The 20,563-nt window shown below is 39.1% G+C and overlaps 1 protein-coding gene across 2 annotated transcripts in view; it reads right to left on the reverse strand.

The window, feature by feature from the left end:
- The window catches only part of LOC126480663 (calcium-independent protein kinase C), a 226,365-nt gene that overhangs the window by 22,373 nt on the left and 183,429 nt on the right, over positions 1–20,563 (reverse strand). For both annotated transcript variants that reach the window (XM_050103890.1, XM_050103897.1), the window contains exons 12-13: positions 19,349–19,537; positions 14,522–14,668 (exon numbers count right to left, since the gene is read on the reverse strand). In XM_050103890.1, the coding sequence (XP_049959847.1) occupies positions 14,522–14,668; positions 19,349–19,537 (336 nt within the window). The remainder of the gene's footprint in view (positions 1–14,521; positions 14,669–19,348; positions 19,538–20,563) is intronic.

Consider the following 20,563-nt stretch of genomic DNA (forward strand, 5'->3'; position numbering starts at 1 on the left):
AGAATTCCACGCCGGGTGAGTGTGAAAAAAAAACATTATTACTCTAGTAAGATGTGTTACAAAATACTGTGGGGTGAACTTTTACTGTGTAATTGGTATAATTGAAATTAGTCTCAGATGCTCACTAGAGCTAAAGTCTATAGAAGCATGGACAGTATACAACCAGTAGGAGATACATCAGAACCAGCCATGGCTATGAGAATTGCTAAAGAGGGACCTGACTTGTCTGCATTAGTAAATTTAATTAAATCCCAGAATGAAGCTCTAACTAGATTAGATGCTAAGTTAGAAGCACAGAGTGCAATTTCAAATGCTCAAATTGTCTCTTTGATGAATGAAATAAGTACTACTTTAATTGAAAAGCTAGAAGCACAGGGTGTAGCTTTAGATTCTAAGTTTGATGTATTAAATGATAAAGTGGAGAATTTGCAATTAAATTTAAAGAATGAATTAAGTAATTCCTTAACTGTCCAGATGAATAAAATGTTTACTATCCTGAGCCAAAAGCAGGATGACCAATTTCAGAAATTGACCCAGAAATTAGAATTTGACATTGAAGTAAAGTGTAACAATACAGAGTCTGAATTTAGTGAAAAATATGGATCATTTCAGAGTGTGTGTAATGTTACATTTGAAGCGGTAAAACAAAGGCGCGCATACTTTGAAAGATAGTGTGGAAAGACAGGATAAGCTGATCCCTATTGTCCAATTACAAATTACAGGTGTCAACACTTGAGTTGATGACGTAGAATGGAATATCAGGGAAAAATTAGCCAACTTTGACATTATAAATGTAGGTAGTCTGGCGGAACCTTTTGAGATAATTATAGAGCGAGAAATTACCGAGAGTATAATCTCCAGAAACGTTTCAACTGTTGATTTTTCCAAACTTAATGATAATAGCAATGTTAGAGATGATTCATGGAAAGAATTCAAGCTTGCTCAGGACAGATTAGAACATAGAATAACTTTTTTAATGTCATGCTTCCTAGTAAAATGGTAATTGTTTTGTTGTGGGGAGACTTGCATATAAAATTTAATGAGAAATAATGGTCCATAAGTAATCGAGTGAGGTTAATGTGAGATCCATGGGATTCGGGCGGAGTCACATCTGTCCCGCAGGGACATTAACGTTCTGTGTTAACAGGCGGAGTGACGACCGCTGGCTCCCGAGTTGTTTTCGGTGTTTTTTCCGAAATTACTTTTCCTGCACCGAATTTCCTTCAAATCTCAAACTATACTAGCATTCTTATACTATCCTATGGTCCTATAGCTCCTCCATCCTTATTTTTACTTAAATGACAAGCAATGGCTGCTGCAAATCACTAATATCAAGGCCATACTGTTTCTTGTAATCTCAAAGGGGTTACGTATGCTTCTGGTCCATGTTATGTAATCAACTGAACAAATTTTGTTGTTATATCGAGTCAAGACTGAAGAATGTATTAGTGGTCTTATAATATGCTCTCTAAATGCAGTTGGATTCCGATTTAACATATCCACAGTTACATCCATAACAATTAGTGCTCAGTGTAGATGTAAGTCAACTACATGCTCCGCTCTAGTGTGCATTTAATCCTGACATCAGCATAGAGTTAGAAGAAGTTCTTGAGTATTTAAGTAACCCATGCACTCTGCTCTAGTCAGTGAGCATCTCGAATCCCAGTATCAGAGTATAGTTAGGCCTTAGTTTTGCCTAAGCTGTTCTCTGAGAATCACCAAGAAATATTAGATTAACAGAAGATGGAAATTTGTATGAAACATTACGGAACACATAATTTTTTTAACCTTTGTAAGATCTAATATAAATCTGATTCACCAGCCAGTCTCTTCCGCCATCCACATATAAAGAGAATGGACAGTATAACATGATGGTAATGTTGAGACACAGTGATGTCGAGATGACATGAACTGAATAGAGGATTTTATATGTGTATAAAAGTATAATATAAACTGAATAACTAGGCAACTGATTGTAGTGTATAATTTTCTATTTTCATAGAATATTTTGTACCTTTTGTGAGATGTAATGTAAAGGGGAGGGTTTGTATTCATTTTGAGAGGGGTGGGTAGTGTAGGTAAAAGCATGAATAATACTACGCACACATTACATCATTCAGACAACCCTCACAGACAAGTGTGACCAATTCTTCACCATTTGCAGATACGTCTGCCTGTGTCTGTATATGTGCGTATGGATATGTGTGTGTGCGTGAGTGTATACCTGTCCTTTTTTCCCCCTAAGGTAAGTCTTTCTGTTCCCGCGATTGGAATGACTCCTTACCCTCTCCCTTACAACCCACATCCTTTCGTCTTTCCCTCTCCTTCCCTCTTTCCTGATGAAGCAACCTTGGGTTGCGAAAGCTTGAAATTTGTGTGTGTGTTTGTGTGTATTTCACTGTGTCTATCTACCAGCGCTTTCTCGTTTGGTAAGTATAGGACTAATAATGACCCCATATCACATATGTACATAAGTATAGAAAAGCTAGGATAATTCCACATCAAGTATGCATTAGTAGGATACATGAGTACGGAAAGGGGACAAAGCCACAGGAGAAGTTATAAAAGAGGGTCAGTCTATTAAATATTCTGATAATGTGTAGGATTGTGGAACTCTTATAGCCCAAGTAAGCATAAAATATATGGAATAACGGATATAGGCTTGATGTACGCTGGAAGTGTAGAAGTTGTTGCGTAAAGTAGGACTCTAGGATATTTATTTATTTATTTATTTATTTATTTATTTACTTATCCTGTGGATCACATATTGTACAAAGTACACATGATATAGGACAAGTCATTTTTCTTAACAAATATGTAGTTTGGAGAAAAAAAATAGGCAATGGACTGCCATTTAAAAAAATGTACACAAAATTGTTCGTTGGTGAATATAGTAACTTCACATACAGAGAATACAAACAATTTACATGGGGAACTAAGAAACATGTAGGCAATGTAGTGCTACTTTAAATTTACACAAATAATCACTGAGATTACAGAATAGTGAAAATGTCAACTGGAAACACAACAGAAGGACAATGCCATTTAAAAACTACATTAAACATGAAATTAACATTGAGATTTCACAGACAATTAAGTTTTAATACTAATAGAATGTGTACTTGTACATTCAAAAGCGAGTTGAAAAATTTTGGGAAGTGAAACTGAAACATAGTTGTGTATAGTAGAAATTAGGTTATTATTTTGCCTACAGAATGTTTTACTCTAATCACAGTATTTTACAAAGGAACTTTATAATTTTTCATTTCCAGGAATTCTTGTACTGAATAGAAACAGTGCTTTGTCAGAAATGCCTTTAGTTTATTTTTAAATATTGGATCTGGAGCAGTTTTTATTTGTTCTGGAATTTTATTGTGTAATACGACACCCAGATGAGTTATATATTTTTGGTATGATGATGTCCTTGAAAAAATTTGATGGATATTAGATTGCCCTCTGGTATAATGAGCATGTATATCATTGTTTCGGATTAATTTGCCTGTTCTTGAGAGGTATTCCCAGGTGAATAGGATTGTTTCTTGAATGAATAGGGATGGGATGCTTAGAACATTAAGTTTTATAAATTGACATTTACAGGATTCCAGCTTTTTGAGGCCACAGATTATCCTCAGTGCTCTTTTTTGTAGTTTAAATATATTTGTGCTGTGAGTTGAATTTCCCCAAAAGATGATTCCATAGCGGAGCAATGAGTGGAACTGCGCATGGTATGCTTGTGAGTTGTTAAAGAGTGAGTATGAAGTGTGAAATAGATTTTTATTTTACCAGATAGTATTTAATTATGGTGTACATAAAGATGCATACTGGGGCTATGAACTATAAAGCCTACCCAGGAAGGAGAAGGAAGGCGCACCTGCATTTATTGGGTGAAAAGGGCAGATAGGCAGACCCAAGAGAGGCTGACCCAGACTGTGCAGACAGGGGCACCAAGGAGGGGATTGACCTGTACCATAAATCAGGAAGTTAAAAGTAGCATACCTATCAAAATGGAAGGAGTAAGAGCATTCATAGGGTCAACCCATAGGTAAGGTATACATACTGTGCCTAAAAGGAAAAGGGCAGTGTTGTGACAAAAGTCACACATTTTGCAGAAATTATTCTGGTAAGTTTGAATTCTCTATTTTACTAGCAGGGTCAGGTTGTATGTTTAAGAGTGTCTGAAAGAACACTTTTAATTGCCCTGAGTTCCTCCAGACTACAAGAAACTGTAGATAATGAAATGGATAAATAGTAAAGAAAGAAAAAGAGAAACAGTACAGAAAGGTAATGTAAAGAGCAACCATAATTAAGAGTCAGTGACACATGGAGTTTATGATTGGAAATGGAGACTGAGTCCTAACGAATCCTAAATATTAGGAAAACTTATCAGAGTACCATTAAATATTCGAGTTTGATGTCAACTTAGTGTAAGAGTAGAATGAAGAGTAAGTTAGTTAAAGTTTACTATAAATAAGTACAAAGAGCTATGTTGCAATGTATACTGGTAAAATTGTATGTGATATAAGTTTACCTAATGATTTTATAAAATATGGAATGTTCGATTTAAGGGGGGGGGGGGGGGGGGAATATGTAGTGCTTTGAGAAATTTGGAGGAAATTCTAGAATCACTCGACCTTCCTATGTTTTGAACACCCGATATTTTAGATATGAGTAGAAGAAACGAATTAGCTGACTACGCATAGTTTATTTGTGTATGCAGGTTAAAAAGAACAGCCACGAGGAAAAAGATGGACATGGTGGCCAAATGGCTGCAGACAAGTACTTGCTGTACAGTCCACAGAGTTTTGTGCACAGGCAAAGAAGAACAAGAAAAATTTATGTAGTATTCTGTGTTCTTTAATGTCTGTGATGATTGTAAAAAGACTAGTGGACAGTTGAAAGTAGTTTCCTAAGGACACTCATATGTTGGACTTGAATGAGAATAGAGACTTAAATTTTTTCATGCCTCGGTTATGGTCAAAGTGAGAAACATGTAAGCTATTTTGTGAAGTGTAAATGATTCTAATGTTCAAAGAATTAGTTAGCTTGCCAAAGTTATTGTTTATGAAAGTTGAAAATATATTGTGATTGAATTGAAAAGTATTCTACGAGTACAAAAATTATTTCAAGAATAGAAAAGTAGTTAGTAAATTCCCTTAACCAGCAATATATCTTCAGAGAAGAAGCTTTTGGGAGACTGACGTAGCAGATTAACCTGAAAGAGGATCTGGTACACGTAACGGGCAAGTTAACTGAATTGAGAGACATGTGAGTCTTACACCCCAGCACCACACTCTCTCTTGATGTCATAAGGAGAACATTAGAAACTGAGTGTAAATTGCACCATGGATAAGTATATGCCAATTAACTGGATTAAGGGTCAAAAAGACTCACCGTGGTTTAATAGAAAAGTTCAGAAAATGCTGAGTAATGCTGTTCTCGGTTCCTAGAGTAATTTGAGTGTGACAAATTTCCTGAATTGATTTAAACGTGTTGGTGACTTGGTACTCCCTATCTCTCCTGCCTACTCCACTCATAACTGCTATTTTGTAGCAGAAAATTCTTCTTTTAAATATATGTAGTTGTTTTAGGCTTCTTAACAAGCTGTTATTATACACTTAACAATTGTGAGAGTGCACTGATCACTGTTGATAGATAACAATTATTGTGTACTACATGAAAGAATGGTAATTTACTAAAAACATTCTTTCCTATAAGTGCCAAAAAAGACTGACATGTCCAGAATGAAAATATTTGGCCAATTTATGGCAGGAACTAGAAAAAAACTTTTAATTTATTTTAAAAATGTAGGTTTTTTGATTTTTTTGTCTTTTATGTGTGAGCAAACTATTAAAATGGTTTGCATAGCATTTGACTGCAGAGCTCACATGGAAATTATTTTGTAACTTATACTGAAGTAATGTGCATCACAACAATTTGAGATTGAATTTTTTATTTGCCGTATGACTAATTTCTTGTTGGCTTCTGTCTTGGGATCTGTGGACTATGCTTGTTTAACAATTATCCTGATGTTTCTCCATCTTGGCAGACTACCAGCAGCACTGGAGGGTGAACATTTGACAATGCCAGCCACTTGTGCTGGTAGGCTGTCAATAAAATTGTTAAACAAATGTTGCCCAAAGATCCTGAGTCAACAGGCAGTCCATCAACAAGTTGACATGGAAACCTAAACAACTTTGAATTATATGTATTAAAATATGAAAGTCACTGTCAAGAACTTTCTAAGACATTCGCTTGTCAACTCTCCACAATATTGCTCACTTTACCCAGAATAAATACTCTGATGAACAAAACATTAGGACCATCTGCTATGCATTGTATTGTATGGAACTGTAGACCTAGAAATGATGGAGAGGCTTCGTCCCCGCTGTAGCCCATAGTGTTACAATCCCACTACAGGCTACAGCAGTCCACTCACTCCACCGCCACCCCACACTGAACCAAGGGTTATTGTGCGGTTCGGCCCCCAGTGGACCCCCTCTGGGAATGTTTCACACCAGATAAGTGTAACCCAAATGTTTACATGGTAGAGTAAATATGGTGTATGCATACATGGAGAAAGTGTTTGCGCAGCAACCGCCAATGTAGTGTAACTGAGGCAGAATAAGGGGAACCAGCCCGCATTCACCTAGGCAGATGGAAAACTGCCTCAAAAACCATCCACAGACTGGCCGGCACATTGGACCTCAACACTAATCCACCGGGCAAATTCGTGCTGGGGACTGGCACGCCTTCCTGCCCGGAAAGCAGTGCATTAGACCCCACAGCTAACTGGGCGGGCACCATTTGCTTAGTAGCATGTTGGTCTACATCTGGAATGAAATACAGCAGTGATTCTGGAATGCAATACAGCAGTGATTCTGTATTGCACAAATTTGACACATCTGTGGTGCATTTTGAAAGGTATACGAGACCAAATGTCCATGCACAGGTCACGCATTTCCCATAAATTATGTGCCAGTGGTTTGTAAGCAGGGACCTGGTACCCGATAGTGTTCCAGATGTGTTCAGTTGAGTTCAGATCAGGTCAATTTGATCGCCAGACATCAATGTGAGTTCACGATCATGCTCCTCAAATCACAGCAGCATGATTCTGCTGAAAGACACCACTGCCAATGAGGAAGACATCAAGCATCAAGGGATACATGTGGCCCACAGTAATGTTCATATATGTCTTAGAATATACAGCCCACAACCAGATAACAAAATTCCGAACTACATACAGCTTACTAGGCAAATACCAATCAGGTTTCAGTAAACATCGTAGCAAAACATCTACCTTAATAAAGGTAACAGCTGATCTGAAGCTTGCCATGGATGCACAAGAGGTGACTACTGTGCTTCTTCAACTTCAGAAAATCCTCTGACACTGTCAACTTTGACACTTTACTAGCCAAACTTAGCAGCTTGGATATCTGGCCAAGTGCAGTGCCATGGTTTTGCTCATACCTGATGTCTTGCTAGGAATGTGTCACCCTGGCACCACCAAGTCACAATGGAGGCAGGTAGTCTCAGGCACCCACCATGTTGCACAGTGGAGGTAGGTAGTATGAAGCATCCCCCAGGGATCAGTATTAAGTCCTATACTCTTTTCATTGTATGTCAATGATGTGCCATCAGTTTTGTCCTATTGTAAATACCACATGTTCACTCATGGCTTCCAGTTGCATCTAAGTGCAAAACCAATAAACCTGAAGATAGCTATCGGGAATCTCAATACTGATCTGTTTGCACTATCAAAATGGGCACAAACATAGTGTTAAAGCTTGAACCATCCAAAACCAAAGTGGTAGTGGTTGGTCATTCTAGGTACATTGGCCTGAAATATCGAGAATCACTAACGTCTTTAATATTGAATAGAACAAATCTCAACTTTTGTCCTTCAGCAAAGAGTCTAAAAAGAATGACAGGTGAAAATCTAAATTGGATTGAGCGTGTAACTGCAATGTGTAAGAAGGCATCAGCACCCTTTCGTACCTTACAAAAATATGAAAAACTCTTCTGTCTTGACCTGAAAAAGAAACTTAGGTGAGCAATTATCCTTCCAATTATTGTAATCAATAATTATCCTGCAAGGTCTTTCTCAGAAAAGCTCACAGCACCTGGAACTAGGTATGAATGCCTGTGTTTAATGTATCTGTGATGTTCAACTCTTTGATCATATTCCACTATCAGATGCACAGCAGTACTGGTTGTGAGCAGACAAGGACAGAGATATCCATACCCTCAGTCTTCTCTACTGTCTTAATAATGTACACTGTCCCTCATATCTCTCCTCAACCACAACACTTGTGTCTGAGCAACATGGCAAAAACAACTGTTCCCATCAGAGCAAAATCCTTTCTGTTCCACTCCATCCTTCAACCATTTTCCCCAGTAGCAAGAACTCGACTCTGGAAAAACCTCCAACAGTATATTAGAGAAGTGAATAACAACTCCATCTTCAGAAGATAGTTAGACATATCTACTGAAGCAACAATAATGACTACCATTGTCTCTGTGCGCACTTGTTACCCCTGTACATCCTTCTTTCCAACCAGATCTTTCTCATTAGACCAGTGTTTTTAGCTGGTGAAGTCTCCTTAAATATCATTTCTCCAAAACTCACTATATCAGAAAACATTTATTTTGTACATCTATAAATTCTTTTTATATCTGCCACTATCATTACTATTATTATTACTATTATCACTGTTAGCAGTAGCAGCAGGGGCACAAATACTGCCGGTATAAATTTTATTAGTTCAGTATTATTTACACAAATTGTCACCATGACACAAATCATTTTAATACCCTTTGTCATAGTCAAATTGTTATTTCTTGGGTAACTATTTTGTAAAAAAGAGACTATATGTGTGAAACCCTGGTCCAATCAGATCAGGTTAAATAAATAAATGTGATCCATGGTTGTTGTAGTGCCTTTTATTATTACCACAGGTCCCTTGGAAGCCAAGTGAATGATTCTGCACCTGCCCCATTTGCCTGGATGACGGTGTGTTTGTACATGACCATCGACCTAGTGTAACAAGAAATGTAATTCAACTGACATTTCCAGTCCTGATGATTGCACGCCCACATTAATCATAATTGACACTGTTGTTGGCTCAACATTGGAATATGCAGGAATCGTCTGCTGTGGAGCCCAGTGCTGAAGAACGGGTTCTGAGCAGTGTGCACTGGAGCACTTGTGCCGGCACCAGCATTGTACTCTGCCATTACATTTGCCACAGACTGTAGTCTATTCCAGCTTTGCTGTTTCTAAAATGCTCATTCTCAGGTGCTGGGCCATAAGACTATCCTGTATCAAATTCACTTACATCAATGGATTTCCCCATATGTGTTCAGTATTGTCACTACAATGATTCCCCATTCATCTTTGCTCCAACTAAATACTTTCGACACCACATCACATCCCTACAGAACCTTTCATGGACAAAAGCATTGTTATGGGCAACCACTCATCATAAACAGAAAGCACAGAAGAGTAACAGGTACATAAAATTGTGGCTACTGTAGCTCAGTCATTGTTGCAGTCTTCATCAGAACACACATAATGAGAGTTCTCTCTCGTGATGATGTGACATAATAGGGTTCAATAGTGATCTCAAGTGGAGTAGGTAGAAAGGATGTGAGTGGACAGTTCCCACATGTTGAGAGATATGAGTAGCAGTCACGCACCTATGACAACAGTGACTCAGGAAGATGGGAAGAGAAAGGTGAGAATGAGGTGTTATACTATAAGACTGAAACACGGCTGCTGCTTGTGTCAATTTTTAAATTTCATTCCTTATTGTGCATGTACATTTTTGGCATTGATCTCTCTCTACAATTTTTAACTCACACACTTCCTTTACAACCTAATTCCTCTTCTTTTTCTATAATCTTCAAGTTTGTTATCCTTTTTACAAACCCTCTATATATTCCTTCCACATTTCAGCTTTTTGATTCTTTCCTTAGTAACTCTTCATATTCTTGTGGCAGAAGAGGTGGAAGATATGACACAGTGAGAATAATTTGACAAATCACTAAAAGACCAAAGTGGAAACAACTTCCCTAGAGTAGATGACATGTCCTCAGATTTGTCAAGTTCCTTAGGAGGGCCAGAGTAACTGTTGTGTGAGTTTGAATATAATAGAGGGAAACATTCCACGTGGGAATACCACTGTAAGAGGGGTGGGAAGGATAGTGGGCAGGACATTTCTCATTTCAGGGCACGACGAGATGTAATTGAAATCCTGGTGGAGAATGTAATTCAGTTGCTCAAGTCCCAGATGGTACTGAGTTATGAGGTGAATGCTCCTTTCTGGCTGGACTGTGGGAGTTTGGGAGGTGGTGGGAGACTGGAAAGATAAGGCACACAAGATTTGTTTTTGTCCAAAGTTGGGAGGATAATTATGGTCAGTGAAGGCTTTAGTGAGACCCTTGGTACATTTTGAGAGGGAATGCTCGTCACTGCAGATGCGACAATCACTGGTGGCTAGGCTGTATGGAAGGGACTTCTTGGTATGGAATGGGTGGCAGCTGTCAAAGTGGAGGTATTGCTGGTGGTTAGTAGGTTTGATATGGATGGAGGTACTGATGTAGCCATCTCTGAGGTGGAGGTCAACAGCTAGGAAGGTGGCTTGTTGGGTTGAGTAGACCCAGGTGAAGCAAATGGTGGAGAGGTTGATGAGGTTCTGGAGGAATGTGGATAGGGTGTCATCAATGAATCTGAACCAGGTGAGGGGTCTAGGATTCTGGGTTTTTAGGAAGGATTCCTCTAGCTAGTTTAGCATAGGATGGTGCCATGCGGGTGCCCGTAGCCTTACTCTGGATTTGTTTGTAGGTAATGCCTTCAAAGGAGAAGTAATTGTGGGTGAAGATATACACTCCTGGAAATTGAAATAAGAACACCGTGAATTCATTGTCCCAGGAAGGGGAAACTTTATTGACACATTCCTGGGGTCAGATACATCACATGATCACACTGACAGAACCACAGGCACATAGACACAGGCAACAGAGCATGCACAATGTCGGCACTAGTACAGTGTATATCCACCTTTTGCAGCAATGCAGGCTGCTATTCTCCCGTGGAGCCGATCGTAGAGATGCTGGATGTAGTCCTGTGGAACGGCTTGCCATGCCATTTCCACCTGGCGCCTCAGTTGGACCAGCATTCGTGCTGGACGTGCAGACCGCGTGAGACGACGCTTCATCCAGTCCCAAACATGCTCAATGGGGGACAGATCCGGAGATCTTGCTGGCCAGGGTAGTTGACTTACACCTTCTAGAGCACGTTGGGTGGCACGGGATACATGCGGATGTGCATTGTCCTGTTGGAACAGCAAGTTCCCTTGCCGGTCTAGGAATGGTAGAATGATGGGTTCGATGACGGTTTGGATGTACCGTGCACTATTCAGTGTCCCCTCGACGATCACCAGTGGTGTACGGCCAGTGTAGGAGATCGCTGCCCACACCATGATGCCGGGTGTTGGCCCTGTGTGCCTCGGTCGTATGCAGTCCTGATTGTGGCGCTCACCTGCACGGCGCCAAACACGCATACGACCATCATTGGCACCAAGGCAGAAGCGACTCTCATCGCTGAAGACGACACGTCTCCTTTCGTCCCTCCATTCACGCCTGTCGCGACACCACTGGAGGCGGGCTGCACGATGTTGGGGCGTGAGCGGAAGACGGCCTAACGGTGTGCGGGACCGTAGCCCAGCTTCATGGAGACGGTTGCGAATGGTCCTCGCCGATACCCCAGGAGCAACAGTGTCCCTAATTTGCTGGGAAGTGGCGGTGCGGTCCCCTACGGCACTGCGTAGGATCCTACGGTCTTGGCGTGCATCCGTGCGTCGCTGCGGTCCGGTCCCAGGTCGACGGGCACGTGCACCTTCCGCCGACCACTGGCGACAACATCGATGTACTGTGGAGACCTCACGCCCCACGTGTTGAGCAATTCGGCAGTACGTCCACCCGGCCTCCCGCATGCCCACTATACGCCCTCGCTCAAAGTCCGTCAACTGCACATACGGTTCATGTCCACGCTGTCGCGGCATGCTACCAGTGTTAAAGACTGCGATGGAGCTCCGTATCCCACGGCAAACTGGCTGACACTGACGGCGGCGGTGCACAAATGCTGCGCAGCTAGCGCCATTCGACGGCCAACACCGCGGTTCCTGGTTTGTCTGCTGTGCCGTGTGTGTGATCATTGCTTGTACAGCCCTCTCGCAGTGTCCGGAGCAAGTATGGTGGATCTGACACACCGGTGTCAATGTGTTCTTTTTTCCATTTCCAGGAGTGTATTTTCAAAAATGTTCCAAAACCAACAGGGATGCATTTCAAAATCATATGAATAATCGATAGACCAACGTGTGCTGGATGCTAAGCGCTTTGTGAAACAAGTTTTTTTTCCCTCAAGAATATGAATTTGGCGCCCCCCTTTTCCTGGCAGCATCTAGCTGCTTGCACAGCAAACAGCCACATTCTTATAGCCAGAAGTGGGAAAATCTACTACTCATACGCGACTCAACTGCGCATGTGCATGAGCCCGCTCGTACCTGTTAAAACGAATCTAATGTAAACAGTTGTGATTTCACGCTCATCGGAGGCAATTTGTTCTTGTGGAGGATTGCATAGTCTTCCTAAAGCCTTTGACATATTTTGCTGTTGGCACATGCTTGCATGAGCAACGTGTGTCGTTGTTGTATATGGCACATTTCCTTTGCAATTTAAGTTATTTTTGTTTTTTTCTCTCGTTTATGTTTTGTTGTTGAAGTGTTATTCTGCAGTAGCGGGATGCAGTAATATCCTTTGTTAGAGTATCGGTTCTTACCAGTCAAAATTGCAAAAATTTAACAGTAAACTAAAACAATGAAAAATTCCTGGAATTCTAAAAAATTCCCAGGTTTTTCCGGGTCTTCTCCCGGATGAAAAAATTCCCGGGTTTTTCCCGGATCTCCCAGTTGTTCCGGGTCAGATACACCCTGACTAGGATAAGTCATAGTGTCAGTATTGTCTCACATGTTTCTAAATTTCTCTGGAACCTAAACTGATTATCCTTCAGGTCAACTTCTACCAGTTCTTCCAGTCTTCTGTGAATAATTTGTGTCAATATTTTGCAACTATGACTTATTAAACTGATGATTCAATAGTATTCACACCTGTCAGCACCTGCCTTCTTTGGAACTGGAATTATTACAGACTTCCTGATTCACATATCTTGCACATCAAGTGGAATAATTTCTCATGGCTGGCCCTCCCCAGAATCTCGATAAATCTGAGGAAATGTCATCTACTCCATGGATGTGGTTTCACCTTAGTTCTTTTAGTGCTCTGCCAAATTCTTCTCACAGCATTATATCTCCCACTTCTTCCTCACCTCTGCCTTCTTCTTTTTCTATAATCCTCAAGTCTGTTATCCTTATATAGACCCTCTATATTCTCCTTCCATGTTTCAGCTTTCCCCTCTTTCCTTTGTAGCTCTTCATATACTTAAAAAAGCTGCTTCTCTTGTTCCAAATATGTCTTTAGTTTTCTTTTAGGCAGCATATATATTTCCCTAGCTGTGCATTTGTCTCCTAGCCATTCCTGCTAGCTGTTTTGCACTTTGTGTCAGTCTCACTTTTTATTTAGATGGCTGTATTCCCTTGCACCTGCTTTATTTGCTGTATTTTATATTTTCTCCTTTCATTAATTAAATTCACTAACTCTTGTGTTATCCAGAGGTTTTTATTAGGTTCTGTCTTGTTACCTATGTGATCTTCTGCTACCTTCCTTATTTTGTCTCTCAAAGATACCCACTCTTCTTCTGAGATATTCTTTTCCCCTGTTTCAGTCCAATGTCACCTAACACTCCCTCTGAAACTTTCAACAACACCTGTTTCCTTCAATTTATCCAAGTCCAATCTCCGTAATTTCCTACCTTCTTGCAACATCTTATGTTTGGTATGTGATGGTACCAAGATAACAGCAGTACTGTAGTGTGACTTAATTTTTGCCTTAGGCAAGAAACAGAAGTGCAAGTAGCTGCTTTCACTAGTGTTATTGCTTCTGTTTGAATATAATATGCCAGGAACATGATTTGAGTGTGTGGTGATTGGTGAATACATCAGATAGGCATTGTAATTGAATCTTTCACCAGGAAAACCACCAACAATGACAAAGCACTCCATTTGTTCCTGATGTGGGTCACTGTTTATTTCCAATTAGAGTTCTGCAGTAGCCCCATCTGCTGTTCTGTTGGATTTTTCAATCTGTTTATATGATTGGAACTTTACTGCAATGTGCTAGTAGCAACATTTGGATTTTACCACATACACAAATGGGATTCTAACTGGAAATGTTTCATTGCTAACAATGAACTAGCTTCCTTTGCTCCTTCTCTCAACAATTAGTGAATTGTGTAACATAATACCTAAGTTGCATTTATTATTTTGCTTGTTAATTAAAATGAAGATAAATGTAATAGTATGAATGTTATATTATGACATGCAAGAGTTTAAAAAATATCACTCACTATCTTTGGTTTAAAGGGTGGCTTCACTCTCCGTGCTTCAAGTGCTTCCCAGTCCATGTCACGGAAAAAGGGATGAACGCGAATAGCAGCTTCTGTGCCTTGCGCAACCACACACCCCAACCGTTTGGCAGGATTCTTGGTCATGAACTGTGAAACAAATTAAAGTCCACTTACAAAGAAACATTCTACTCACACATGATACTGACTTATGCAATATCAGAGTGTGTGACATAAGTAAAACCAACTCCATTTGTGCACTTTCTTCTCTTTAGCATACTGTAACACACAGGATGGAATATTCCATTGAGTATATAATGTCAATACTACAAAAGCAAGCATGAAATAGTTGAAATCTGTGAGCTCAGATTGATCAACCATATGGCACTCCAGCAAGCTTTCACATGATGTCCATTGCTGAGTCAGTAATCCATTGAAGGAAGGGACGTCGAACAGGTGTGCAGAACTATAGACCTATATCTCTAACGTTGATCAGTTGTAGAATTTTGGAACACCTATTATGTTCGAGTATAATGACTTTTCTGGAGACTAGAAATCTACTCTGTAGGAATCAGCATGGGTTTCGAAAAAGACGGTCGTGTGAAACCCAGCTCGCGCTATTCGTCCACGAGACTCAGAGGGCCATAGACACGGGTTCCCAGGTAGATGCCGTGTTTCTTGACTTCCGCAAGGCATTCGATACAGTTCCCCACAGTCGTTTAATGAACGAAGTAAGAGCATATGGACTATCAGACCAATTGTGTGATTGGATTGAGGAGTTCCTAGATTACAGAATGCAGCATGTCATTCTCAATGGAGAGAAGTCTTCCAAAGTAAGAGTGATTTCAGGTGTGCCACAGGGGAGTGTCATGGGACCATTGCTGTTCACAATATACATAAATGACCTGGTGGATGACATTGGAAGTTCACTGAGGCTTTTTGCAGATGATGCTGTGGTGTATCGAGAGGTTGTAACAATGGAAAATTGTACTGAAATGCAGGAGGATCTGCAGCGAATTGACGCATAGTGCAGAGAATGGCAATTGAATCTCAATGTAGACAAGTGTAATGTGCTGCGAATACATAGAAAGATAGATCCCTTATCATTTAGCTACAAAATAGCAGGTCAGCAACTGGAAGCAGTTAATTCCATAAATTATCTGGGAGTACGCATTAGGAGTGATTTAAAATGGAATGATCATATAAAGTTGATCGTCGGTAAAGCAGATGCCAGACTGAGATTCATTGGAAGAATCCTAAGGAAATGCAATCCGAAAACAAAGGAAGTATGTTACAGTACACTCGTTCGCCCACTGCTTGAATGCTGCTCAGCGGTGTGGGACCCGTATCAGATAGGGTTGATAGAAGAGATAGAGAAGATCCAACGAAGAGCAGCGCGCTTCATTACAGGATCATTTAGTAATCGCGAAAGCGTTATGGAGATGATAGATAAACTCCAGTGGAAGACTCTGCAGGAGAGACGCTCAGTAGCTCGGTACGGGCTTTTGTTAAAGTTTCGAGAACATACCTTCACCGAAGAGTCCAGCAGTATATTGCTCCCTCCTACGTATATCTCGTGAAGAGGCCATGAGGATAAAATCAGAGAGATTAGAGCCCACACAGAAGCATACAGACAATCCTCCTTTCCACGAACAATATGAGACTGGAATAGAAGGGAGAACCGATAGAGGTACTCAGGGTACCCTCCGCCACACACAGTCAGGTGGCTTGCGGAGTATGGATGTAGATGTAGATGTAGATGTAGGGATTGTAAAATGTGAAAAAAATAATCAATGAATATTTCTAATAATATGAGTTCTACCTTCTTACAGATCTAGCCAGTAAAGTCAGAAATGACTAAAGATAATATTAACAATCACTTTATTAGTGCAGTGGATATAAGAGAAATCAAATTGCAAAAATAAATTGTATACATAAATTATAAACAGCATGATTTAAATGGTATAAATGTGCCATAATTAGAATTTAAAAATTCTGTGTTTTGTAATTCAAGAATTGTTTTACTGAGTAAAAGCAATGTTCAATGCTCCTACTAAAACAACTTAAGGTTATTTTTAAAGGAATTTTGATACCACCGCTGTTTTAAATGACTAGCAAAGCTGTTGAAACGCCATGTGAATAATACAGGTGTATTGTGGCCTTAGACATGCTTATTTTTATCACAGTTACCAGTTCTATTCAAAAGATACTCATTTGCAAAAAGGACAGAGTCATTTATGAAAATGCCAGAAGTGCTCTTTCCCCCCCAACCCCAACAGAATGAAGTTTATTAAAATTGCAGATAGCTGACCAGCTTGCACTTTAGCTTAGTGTACAAAGAGCGCAACAAGCTTTTGAAAGCTTTGCTTCAAGAGCTCACACATAACAGTTCTATTTTAAGTTGCTTTGTAGCCATTTTACTGTAACTTTAATATCAGTAACTGATTTCAGTAATGACTTGATATTGTATCAAATACTTGTAGAAGTGGGAAAGAATCAAAATTCATGAACACAATTTTTTTTCTTTATTTATTAACATTTTATTTTGTTGATACCAACTAGCAATCAGACACATATTGCTACATAATAAATCTGCGGCAAATTGAATTTCATAGAAATTTCCAGTCTCTGAAAAGATGTCAATAGTCTTACATTATCAACTACGCTCACAGTTAAGCTCTTATTAATAATCACAGTGAAAATTTTGGCAAAGGCAGCCCTACATGGCTGTGCAAGGGGCACACCGCATCTGTATGTCAGCTCCAGGGGACGCCAGAGGCTGAGCACATAATTGATCGCTAACCAAGTTATTAATTTGTACTCAGAGCTACTATACTACTTATTTTATTATACTTACAAACATGGACTACAAATCTGTTTTATTTGAGTGACATGTTTCTAAACACTTGTGAGTTTTATGTTTAGCTGAGCACTCCTTTAAGTTTAATTGAAATTGATGACACTGTCAAGGATTTTGTAAATAATAAAGCCCAGAAAATAGATTTTCTTTACATATTTTTGTTATCTTTAAATTTGAATGAGAAATTATATGTTTCAGTGTTGCTATTCTAGCTTTTCTCATCCCTGCCTGTCCTGCCCCCTGCCCCCCGTCCCCCCTTTTCTATCTTATCTGCAAACTGAAAATTGCACACAACATGTTTCCTGAAGCAAAACTGATATCACAATAAAGTTTTGAATCCTCATGCTGGATTAGCTTGTCAACCTAACTTCAACGTCAGCTAAGGGTGCCAAGGTGGTGCTTGCAACCTAGCAACAGAAGGGCTAGGATTATTCCTAAATTTTGCATAGTGTGCTGGGGCGCATCTCCCCCATATTACAATCATGCCCGGAAGGGGCTCTTAACATTTATTGATGCTTACATGTAAGAAACTAAACTGATACTGCTGTGTCTGATCAAACACATAATTAATAATTGCTTCTAACAAGTGTAACATATTATTTCTCCACATGAGAAGTTGTTATGCAAGACAAGTACTGGTATGTTAAATTAATTTCAAAGCGATGCATTGGTGTAATTTTTTGAATATCTGTTTCTTGAGTCATTGGTGTCCTCACCGCCTCTCATTACATACCAACTATGTACCGTAATTCCATAACTGCATTACAAGATTTAATACATCCATCATATTATTTCTAACTGTGTACAGCTTTAAATCTGTCTTTAAGTACTTAACTATTTCAGCAATTTGTCTATGGAATAAACTACTCTTATACAAACTATCATTGCAATAAAGAGGAGATCAAAGCTTTTTCTATTCCTTTATCATCACCATGGCTACCTTAATATCAAATTCCAACTGCCTTTCTTCTCACAGAATCTCTATCACAGTGCCAATAGTCTTTGAGATTTTCTAATACCTGTCTGTCCTGCAGTTAAAATTTTGACAGGTCATGTATACTGACATATGCAACAACTTGAACACTTTCACTATATAAACTGCAACAGAAGAATCTACACTCAAGTCTGTGTGTCCTTGTTGGAAGGTGAATGTAGTGTGGTGCAAATAATAAGAAGTATTAATTGAATAAAGTATATGATACTGAAAAAAAAAGAGTGTCCAACAGTACTTGTGTGATAACTGGGGAAAAACTGATCTTTCTCTATATTGTAAACGGCCTTTTCTTGTACTTGACTTTTTTATTTCAAAGATTAACTGAAAATTAGATTATATGAAACAATTTTACTATTTCAAGAAGGAAGCAGTTACAATTGCTTCAAAAATTATAGACTCATGGTCTCTCAACTCGTAAGACTGAAGAAGTAAGAATGTTATAGTAGGAGGGAGGAGAAGATTAGTGTTTAACATCCCATTGACGACAAGGTCATTAGAGAGAGAGCACAGGCTCAGATTGGGGAAGGATGGAGAAGGAAAGTGACTGTGCCCTTTTTAAGGAACCAGCCCAGCATTTACCTCAAGTGATTTAGGGAAATTAAGAAAAACCTAAATCAGGATGGACAGACGTGAATTTAAACAGTCATCCTCCCAAATGCGAAACCAGTGTGCTAACCACTGGGCTACCTCATTCGGTAAGAATGTTACAGCTGCTGCAACTCACGATAAAGTCAAATAATAAAGTAAAGCAAAATCCCCCCCACAGTCAATATACCAGTACATTAACTTGTCTGTCTGCTAAAATATATATGAGAAGGATACATGATATACTAAAATGGTCAAATTTTGTATGAAAGTGCATCCTAATCAACAGCAATACAAGCAAAATAACAGTTTGTAACTAAGGAGAAGGGAATAATCTTAATAATATAAGGATAAACTTATAACTGGTGTTTGTCTTATGTCTAATACGTACTCCCTTTAATATCGAAACTGCTTCTTTGCTGAGCCACACGGGATATAAAACATCATCATGCAGAATTGACTCAAAAAGATCATCTTCATTATCTGCTTCAAATGGTGGCTGCCCCGCCATCATTTCATACATCAAAACACCAAGAGCCCACCAGTCCACACTGGGTCCATAATCAAGTTCTTGCAGAATCTGTCAAATATATAAAAATAATTGTGTTCAAATTGTCCATCTACATTGTTAAACTTGTTTTCTCTTCATATTTATTTATCATTTGTTAAAAAAAGTAAAAAAGAACTCTTAAAATTTCTAATCAGAAAACAGTTAAGCTTCTCATTCAAATTTTCCACTGATCTTCTTTTAAATATTCACTAATGTTCAGTTTGTATCACTAGTTTTATTTCAAACATCCATAATTTTTGCATTTTGTGCATATTATGTGTCTACTAAATTTTTTGTTAGTTAATCTCAGAGTTGTCGTTTAACTGTTTTGATCAGAGAATCATTTCTTTTTTATTCATGTACTTATTTCAATAGAAATGCAATGCTATTTTAAATATTTGTTAAATCCAAACAGATCTGTAGAGCAAAACTTGAAAGGATGCAGTCATGACTATTAATAATTTCATAGCATAAACAGAACAGTTCTTAATTATTTAGCAGCTCTGTAATAATACAGCAGCAGTTCAGATATACAGGTTGTATAAAAAAGAATCATCCAATTTGGCACATCAGTATTTCTGAAACTAATAAACATATACAACGAATTTTGTGTTTTGATGAACGCGACACTCGCACAGTATTTTTTTCTCACCTTTTCATAGGTGTTCAATATACTCCCCTTGAGATGCAAGACATATGTCATGCGGTATTCAAACTGTCCCCACACTGCAACAAGCAGGTCTTGAGTACAGCTTCCACAGCTGCTATTATGCGATGTATCAGTTCATTCATTGTTGTTGGTAACGTAGGCCATAAACAGAGTCTTTTACAAGCCCATACAAGAAATAATCGCATACAGTCAAGTCTGGTGACCTTGGAGGCCAGTAATGTAAGGCTGAATAATTTGGTCCAGTGTGATTGATCCATCATTCAGTAATCCTTTGATTTAAAAATCACCTTCATGAAGAGCTTGCAGTAGCTGAATTTGGTATGGTCTCATGAGTAAACGTCGATGCAACACATGCCAGATGGACATCGGGGGCATGTTGAGCTGTC

The sequence above is a fragment of the Schistocerca serialis genome, chromosome 1 (assembly GCF_023864345.2).
Source record: "Schistocerca serialis cubense isolate TAMUIC-IGC-003099 chromosome 1, iqSchSeri2.2, whole genome shotgun sequence".
NCBI lineage: Eukaryota > Metazoa > Arthropoda > Insecta > Orthoptera > Acrididae > Schistocerca > Schistocerca serialis.